The sequence below is a fragment of the Nuphar pumila genome, chromosome 14, assembly GCF_984573655.1.
Source record: "Nuphar pumila chromosome 14, dmNupPumi1.hap1.1, whole genome shotgun sequence".
NCBI classification, from domain to species: Eukaryota; Viridiplantae; Streptophyta; class Magnoliopsida; order Nymphaeales; family Nymphaeaceae; genus Nuphar; species Nuphar pumila.
Genome location: NC_143262.1, coordinates 70,685,720 through 70,694,893, shown reverse-complemented (window position 1 = coordinate 70,694,893; position 9,174 = coordinate 70,685,720). Strand labels below are relative to the sequence as shown.

Sequence of the window (9,174 nt, the reverse complement as noted above, 5' to 3'; positions counted from 1 at the left end):
AGATAGTAGGTCAATACTGAAAGAACCAAAATCTTGAGCTCACTGCAGAAAGAGCACTAGCATTGCATGTGGATGAAGACATATCTAGGGCATCAAGTTTTAGAGCAACTTTTGCCTGGCCCAAGGGATTCTAGGTCACAACAATCTTTGGCTTACGAAACCCTGATTACAATGATGAGTGAGGCAGAAGGAAGGCCTTTGACATGGCGTTGTTGGCTCCTTACCACCTAGCAAAATGAAATAGTTGCATTGTCACCAACACACCAGATTATTACTTGTTAACTCAGGCTCATTCAATGTGACATACAGAGGCTAATATTATGTGCCCAGGGTCAGATACTAACTACATTCGTTCTTGTTGACTGGGACAGTGATGCTCCCAATCTTATGGAACGCTAATCTTTTAATACCTTTTGCTTCTTGATTGCTGTTCCTTGTTTTATCATTGGTTAGATAACATATTGTCAACAAATGTATTCCACAATGAGATCAGTCTTCATCTTCAAAGAAGGGAGAAAGAAGCGCAGCATGATCAGTTCGCACTTGTACTGGTTACAATGTTAAAATAAGCCTTTTATCACAATTTTGCAATATGCCTTTTATCACAAATTTTCAGGAATTTCTGTATTCTCCACATTTGAAGGGCTTCTTGGTTGATATTTTGGTGTAAAATCATTGCTGGAAAATGCATGAGATCTGTGATATTTCACAGGTGAGAAATTTATGGTAGTCTTATTGTTCATTAAGGGGGTGTTTGATCGTGATTAGGGCTTTCCTTTGATTTGATTAGGGCACTTTTTTTTATTTTCTTTGATTAGGATTTTGAATCAAATATCTCTAATTAAGGTTTTTGATATTTAATTTGATTAGGACTTTTTTCCTTTGATTTTCTTTGATTAGGGTTTTGAATCAAATTTCTTTAACTAGAGATTTTTATACTTAGTTTGTTTAAGGCTTTCCTTGTATTTGATTAGGGTTGTTTTTCTTTGATTAGAGCTTGAATCAAGATTTTTCATGTTTAATTTTACAGTTTATTTATGGTTTCTTTGATTTTATGGTTTATTTTTCTTGTAGTTTACAATTGTTTGGTTTATTTATGAATTATTTTCTTGCATTTTAAAGTTTCATGATTTATTTATGATTTTTGTATTTGTATATAAAAATATGAATTCTTATTTTTTTCAAATTATCCAAAATTTAAACATTTTTCGTACTTGAATCCTGTTTGAGATCCATATTTGGGGGCTAAAATCCAAAAAATTTTTGATAAACTTTCATAATTAGATCCAATATTAAACCGATTAAAGCATTTATATATAAAAAATAATCAATTATATTTTTTCTTAAATTACCCAAATTTTAAACATTTTTTAGTTTTATATATAATCCGAGATCTGTATCCAGAGGTAAAATCCATAATAAAAATGTTAAAACACTCATATGACTGGGCAGATCGAGTCGTACGATCCAAAATTAAGTTATCTGACCCATATCCATATGTGTTTAAGTTGTCCGTACAATGTAAAAATCAAACCCTAGATACTAGGAAAACAACTTCTTATTCAATCGAAACAATGGTTGGACGTAGTACAATTACTATAGAACATACATAACATGTGTTATGTCTATTATGTTCTTTTGTTCCGTCAAATCTTGGACGCACAATCAATCACACCCTATGAGATGTTGACCAAAAGATTTGTAATAAGTGAATATGAACCTTTAATATGTTATGCCCCATTACCATCATTGCATCTGCTGTAACCCAAAAATCAAACTCATGTTGATCTTAGAACAAGTTGACAGGGCTCTTGCTCAGACCGGCAAGTCTTGATATACTTTCTATAACAAAAATTTGCATCAGCCTAGTAACAAAACTAGGTTGCAAAACAAAATAAAAAGAACATAAGACAAAAGAATGTGCACAAGCAGGGACATACTTTTTTTATCCTTGGAATTAACCAGACCCAGCAATACTTTCATACATGAATGCAACATGAATAGAGAGAATGAAAAACGGCTACATACACAGACTAAGAGCACAAGAAACTACAAGCATAATAGCAAAAGTTTAAAAAGCCTTTTTTGCATGAGATATTATAATTTTTATTTTCTTACACTTTTGTCAACAAAATATCAGAAAAAATAATCAAAGAAATAGAAAAAAAAATCATAGGCAGAAGAACAAATATTTACAACGGAAAAAAATTAAAATAAGGAAAATTTATTTCTAGAGACACTCAATGTTTTAAACAGATGGGAAACTATCATTTTTTATTCATTTTTTTCTTATAAAACTTCACTATGTCTACAACATAGTGACTGATATCACCAATAATTTGAAAATATTACGATAATATCAGTATTACAAGGTCAGTTAATATTTTCCCGTGAATTTTAAAATATTGCTAGAACCTAGAATATCATGATATTTTTCTGAGATATTCCCGAGATTTTCAAAAAACATCTTTTTCTATACATTTTAAATATCTTTTTTTTGTTTCTTTTATACTTTAAAAAGTTTTCTAATTGTTTCTTTATATTTTTGCAAGAAAAAATACCATGAAACCGATTAATTCTTATCTTTTCATTATTCACTATATTATTCAGAATTTTAAAATTTCTAATATTTTTCTGAGAAAAACAACTTCCGATTTTTTACCAAATTTTTCTGAGAAAAACAAGTTTTCGAAAAAAAACACTCCTGAGAAAAACCTTTCCAAGAAGGATATTGGTGACTATAATCTACAAGTGCCCAGAAGTAACAAGCATGGCCTAAAATCAAAACTGAAAAACTGCCCAGTTGAAAGAGATAAGCAAAAGATGAGTGATATATCAATAAATCAATTCCAACAAGCGGTGTATGTGTGCCACAGAATTAATAAACAAGAACACCAGTCACGGAGGGTTATAAAAACCAAGCACATGATACACAACCGATATAAAAATTCAGGAATCTTCCCCTTAGATGTGAAGTGCCTTTTTGAAGCAATGCTTACCATCCTTTAGGCATAGGTTTGAAATGAAATGACATACAAGCATGCCAAGAAATATATATTTTACCCTAACAGATGCATCCAAATTATTGAAGTAGCTTTTATGTTTTACTTGATCCTATGCAGTGCCAGGGCGTAGAACAAAGAGCAAGAATGAACACACATTTCTTTAGGGAAAAAATGCATACAGAAATGACGAGGAATTTGGGAAAACGAGTAGAACATGGGTTGGCATCGTTTGAGTCTATGCCTTAACATCACCATGATAAGGGGTCCATTCAATATTTTCATCATTCTCTCAACATCTTAGTAAGGAAAGATGCCAGTATCTATACATTGAAGGCAATAAAGAGCTGAATGAATACAACAATATAAAACTAACATGAGGTGCACTATTAAAAACAGCAGTGCACTTGGAAAATCATGTGTATCTAAAGCATGCCTATTGCTTTTATGTAGTATAAATTAGTCGTCTAACATCGACTGCAGTTTGTCCATGCAAGGTTGCGCTTCCACAACTGTTTGCATTTGCTCCATTACCTTCAGAAGAAACAAAGTAACATCTTATTCAATTGAAGATCCTTATTCCATCTCAAAGGGAAATTACTGGCGACAAATCAGAGTTACACATCATTATGCTAATCTTGAACTAGCATTTGCTGCAATCACCACCTTTGCAGGTTAAAGGGTAGAAACAAAAGAGAACCCAAATTTTCAATGAGGCAACAAGAAGATCAACTTGTTGAAAGCATCAATCCAAACTGAAGATTGTCTGCCAAAGAATGAGCCACTGGATCATCGCAAGATGTACACAATTGATTGCACAGGTTCTGTGTCTTAGTCAACTTGACTCAAGTCCTAATTGTACACTGTATGGTAACAATATATTTTGGATCCAGGAAAATGGCAGTGCTACTCAATGCATGTCCAACAAGCTGGGATCTTCTCCAACATTAGCATCAGCTAAAACTTCACCCTCTAAAACTTGAGTTGAATGAAGTATGTGGTCTCTATGGAGATGCTTAAGTAGTGCACTATGGGTACATGAATCTGGTTTAATATTTCTCTTCAGCATTTCACTGTACAGTCTCAGAGCCTCCTGCCAGTTATCTAGGTTGCAGTTTTCATTTATAAGCAAAGTATATGTGTATTTATTGGGAGATAAACCTTTTTCTTCCATCTCATAGAAAATTTTGTAAGCTTCCTCAAGTCCCCCAACTCTACAATGCCCATCAATCAAAGCATTGTAGGTGATCTCGTTAGGTAATAATCCCTTCTCTGCCATTTCGTTGAAAAATCTGTGGGCACCTCCTAGCCTACCTTCGTGTGCATGAGCATGGATCAGAATGGTGTAGGTCACAACTGTTGGCAACAAGCCCCGCGTCTGCATATCACTGAAAATATCCCTTGCTAATCTGAGTTCACCCTTCTCACAATGTGCAAGCACTAATGATGTGTATGTCACACAATCTGGCACAAACCCATCCTTAATCATCCTCTGTAACAGCTCATAAGCCTCCTCTAGATTTCCCAATTTGCAGAGACCATCAATCAAAACATTATACGTGATCAAATTAGGGAGCACCCCCTTGTCCACCATCTCTTCACGTAAACGAAATGCCTCATGGATGTCACCAAACTTCATCTCAGCATCAATACGGGCAGTGTATGTGTATCGGTCTGGATGTATTCCCTTGCCAACCATCTCATCAAAAAACTCCTTAGCCATTACCAGATTACCAGTCTTACAACACCCATTAATAAGGGAAGTATATGTAAGAACATCAGGCACAAAATCCTGATTGATCATTTCATCCATAAAACCCCGGGCTTTGGACAACTCGCCTGTTCGACAAAGACCATCAATAAGTGTATTGTATGTTACATTTGTAGGAGTCATCCCCTTGCTTATTAAGTCATCAAATAACAAAAAGGCCTCCTTTAAGTCCCCAGCTTTGCAATACCCATCAATCAAAGTATTGTAAGAAACAATATCACGGCTCAGATTCTTCCTCAACATCTCTTCAAACTGTTGCCTTGCTTCAAGCAACCTCCCCCTCTTACACAGCCCACTGAGAAATGTATTAAAGGTCGTAACCGTAGGAAGAACACCCCTCTTCTCCATCTCATCCCTAAATCTAAAAGCCTCAAACACATTACCCCTAGCAAAACACCCATAAATCAACGGATTGTATGTATACGCTGAAACCTTCAATCCTGAATTCAACATCTCATGAATCAACTCCTCTGCCTTCGCCAATTTGCCTTCCTTCGACAGCCCATTGATCAACACATTGTATGTAACATCACTAGGCACACACCCCTTCGATTGCATCTCTTCCAAAAGTTCCAGAGCAGCCTGAACCCTTCCTTCCTTACAGTAAGAATCGAGCATCGTATTGAACGTAACAACAGTAGGCATGATCCTGAATTCATTCATCGATTCATACACCTCCCTCGCCTTCTCCGGAAACCCATGATTTCTAAGCAGTCTAATAACTCGATTACAGTTCTGAACATCCGGAAGGTAGCCATTTCCAATCATCCGATAAAAAACAATCAGCGAACGCTCTACCATCGCCTGTTTCGTATAAATCCACAGAAGGAGATCAAGAATCCTAATCGCGGAATCACATTTCACATGCCCATCAACCAAAACGTCAAGAATTTCATGGCAATTGAACCTAACCACGTCCTCCATCACACAGTAGGCAGAGGGAGTGAGCCCGACCTCGAGGAGCGTCTCCAGGACGGTGCAAAAGAAGCCGGGGGAGGGATCGAAGCCAGGTTGTCGCCCCGCCCACCGGAAGAAGCGAAGGGCGATCAGCGGTTGCTTCTTGATCGAATTGAAGACGCGAACGACCACCGAATCGTTCAAGCGGGCGCGTGAAAAACGGCGGGGAAAGTCTCTAGGGTTTTTGGCGATGGTGGTGCAGATGAGATTCACGAGATGGGTGTCGTCGCAATGTGGGGATTTGAGGGAGTTCGATTTGAGAGTTCTGAAGTGAAGGGAAAGAGTGAAGAGAATACTTACCGTGAAGGAGCTCTTGGTGGCCGTCGTAGCCTTTACGCTGAAACCGACCAGCATCAGCAGATGAGAGAGAGAGAGAGAGAGAGAGAGGCGTGTGCTACAGTCAGCTCTCCCCTTTCATTGAGAGAGAGAGAGAGAGGCGCGTGTGCAAGCTTCCCTTTCGTTCGACGTTTAAATCCTAACCAAATCTAAGGAAATGAATACCCAATAGGAAACCGCCGAAACCTACCCAATAAGCAACTTTTATCGGATTTTGGTATTTTTTTTAGAATACAAGCATTTTGGATGAAAAAAAATGATATTTGAAGCCTAAAAATTTATAAAATTATAAGCCCATGATTTTTGAAACCTTATAAAAACATATTCATGCATCAGAATCAAATGCTCCAAGAACTGATCCATATAATCAAAACTTACCCAATAAGAAAACCTCTCAAACCTACTCATTAAAAAAATATTTATCAGATTTTTTATTTTTTTTATCATATATATATATAGAGAGAAACTCCGCCTGTGTAGTTATACACTGCCGGTCCCAAGCCCGGATAAAGGAGGAGGGTTGCGGTAGGCCTGTGACAGCCAGCATAAAAACTTTGTCATATCCTATGAAAATGAACCAATATGAGAATTTCGTTGGGGCGTTCCCTACTGAGCGACGCGCTGTACTCTCTAGGCCCGGAGGCAGTGATAAATGTGCAAGGGTTGCTAGGTCGTCGCCCAGAAGCGACGCGTCACACCGGCGCCCGGGTGTGGTGTCAAATAGGCAAGGGTTCCCTCACTTTGTTGGACGGGTGGGGGTAAAGAAGTTAGTCCAAGACCATAAAATTAGGTTAGCCACTTGGAACATAGGGTCTTTAACTGGTAAGTTGGTAGAGTTAGTAGATGTTATGTGTAGGAGAAAGATTGATATTTTATGTCTTCAAGAGACCAAATGGGTAGGTGAGAAAGCTAAAGTGATAGAACCTTGGGGATATAAGATTTGGTATACAGGAATAAATAGGAATAGGAATGGAGTAGGGATTGCTATGAGTCGTCAGTTTATAGATAATGTAGTTGAGGTCCGTAGGAAGGGTGATAGAATTTTACTTATTAAATTAGTATTAGGTACGGATATTATTAATATTATTAGTGTTTATGCACCTCAAGTAGGTTTAGATGATTCCATTAAGCATCAATTTTGGGAAGATTTAGATGGAGTAGTACAAGAGACATCTTATGGAGAAAAGCTTTTCATCGGCGGTGACCTTAATGGACATGTAGGCATTAGTAGGGATGGATTTGAGAATATCCATGGAGGCTATGGTATAGGAGAAAGAAATGAAAGTGGAGAAAGGATTTTAGATTTTTGTTTGTCCTATGATATGATCTTAGCAAACACTTGGTTTAGGAAGAGGGAGTCTCACCTAGTAACATTTAAAAGTGGGGTTAATACGAGTCAGATAGATTTTTTCCTACTTAGAAAGAGTGATAGGGGTTGTTGCATCGATTGTAAGGTTATACCAGGAGAAAGTGTAGCTACACAACATAGAGTCTTAATTTTAGATCTTAGAATTAGACAATGCCGCAAAAGGGATAGACATAGGATAGATCCTAGAATTAAGTGGTGGGCACTGAAAGGAGCTAAACAAGGAATGTTTGTAGCGCAGGTAGTTAAGGAAGTTGATTGGTGTCTCGAGGAGGATTCAGAATCAATGTGGAATAAGATAGCGGGTGGTATGAGAAAAGTAGCTAAGGAGGTATTGGGTGAGTCTAAAGGCGGTGCACCACTAGGTAAGGATACATCATGGTGGAACGAGGATGTCAAATTAGCTATTAAGGTTAAAAGAGAGTGTTATAGAAATCTAAGTAAGAGTCGTGATAATGAGAATTTGGAGAAGTATATGATAGCAAAGAAGGAAGCTAAAAAAGTTGTTCGAAACGCGAGGGCTAAGGTATATAAGGAGGTTTATGACAAGTTGGATACCAAAGAAGGCGAGAAGGATATTTATAGGCTTGCAAAGATGAGAGATAGGAAATCGAAGGATTTGGGTATGGTTAGATGTATCAAAGATGAAACGCAAAGGGTTTTAGTCAAAGATGAGGAGATTAAGGAGAGATGGAAAGATTATTTTGATAAGCTATTTAATGATAGTCATGCTCAAGATCTTGGAGACTTCTCCATTCCTTTTCATGAGATAAATCGTGACTTCATGCGCAAGATTCAAAAGAAAGAAATTGCAGAGGCTTTGAAGAAAATGAAATCAAGAAGGGCAGTTGGCCCAGATGGTATACCTATCGAGGCTTGGAAATGCTTGGGAGAGAAAGGTTTAGAATGGTTGACAAATCTTTTTAACTTGATTTGGCGAACAAATAAGATGCCTAATGAGTGGAGGAAGAGTACTTTGGTGCCTTTATATAAGAATAAGGGTGATATACAAGATTGCACAAACTATCGTGGTATAAAACTCATGAGTCATACTATGAAACTTTGGGAGAGGGTGATTGAGTCTAGGTTGAGGAAGGTTGTCATGATATCGGAGAATCAATTTGGTTTTATGCCTGGAAGATCAACTATGGAAGCTATACATCTTCTTAGACAACTTATTGAAAGATATAGAGAGAGGAACAAAGATTTGCATATGGTTTTTATTGATTTAGAGAAGGCATACGATAGAGTACCTAGGGACGTTCTCTGGTGGACAATGATGAAGAAAGGTGTTTCTCTCAAGTACATTAGTATAATTAAAGATATGTATGAAGGAGTAGTAACCAATGTCCGCACTTGTGGAGGGGTGACAACCAATTTTCCGATAACGGTTGGGTTACATCAAGGATCTGCTTTAAGCCCTTTCCTATTTGCGATAGTGATGGATGAGCTTACGAGATCAATTCAAGAAAATGTACCGTGGTGTATGTTGTTTGCTGATGATATTGTTTTGATTGATGAGTCTAGAGCTGGGGTTAATGCTAAGTTAGAATTATGGAGACAGACATTGGAAGCTAGAGGTTTTAAGTTGAGTAAGAGTAAGACTGAATATATGGAATGTCGGTTTAGTAAGCAACGAAGTAGTGATGGGAGTGTAGTGAAGCTTGGTGAGCAAGATATACCGGTGAATGATTATTTCAAATATTTGGGATCCATCATTCAAAAGTATGGAGAAATTGATG

At 37.3% G+C, this 9,174-nt stretch overlaps 1 protein-coding gene across 1 annotated transcript; it reads right to left on the bottom strand.

Moving 5' to 3' along the window:
- Nucleotides 1-3,262: 3,262 nt before the first annotated feature.
- LOC149816939 (uncharacterized) lies at nucleotides 3,263-6,168 on the bottom strand. The gene has a single exon (XM_089986803.1). The coding sequence runs from the start codon at nucleotides 6,082-6,084 to the stop codon at nucleotides 3,913-3,915; it is 2,172 nt and encodes a 723-aa protein (XP_089842929.1). The 5' UTR covers nucleotides 6,085-6,168; the 3' UTR covers nucleotides 3,263-3,912.
- Nucleotides 6,169-9,174: the final 3,006 nt, after the last annotated feature.

Coding starts and splice junctions, on each gene's coding strand:
- LOC149816939 (XM_089986803.1), bottom strand. CDS start 6,084: ATGCTGGTCGGTTTCAGCGTAAAGGCTACGACGGCCACCAAGAGCTCC.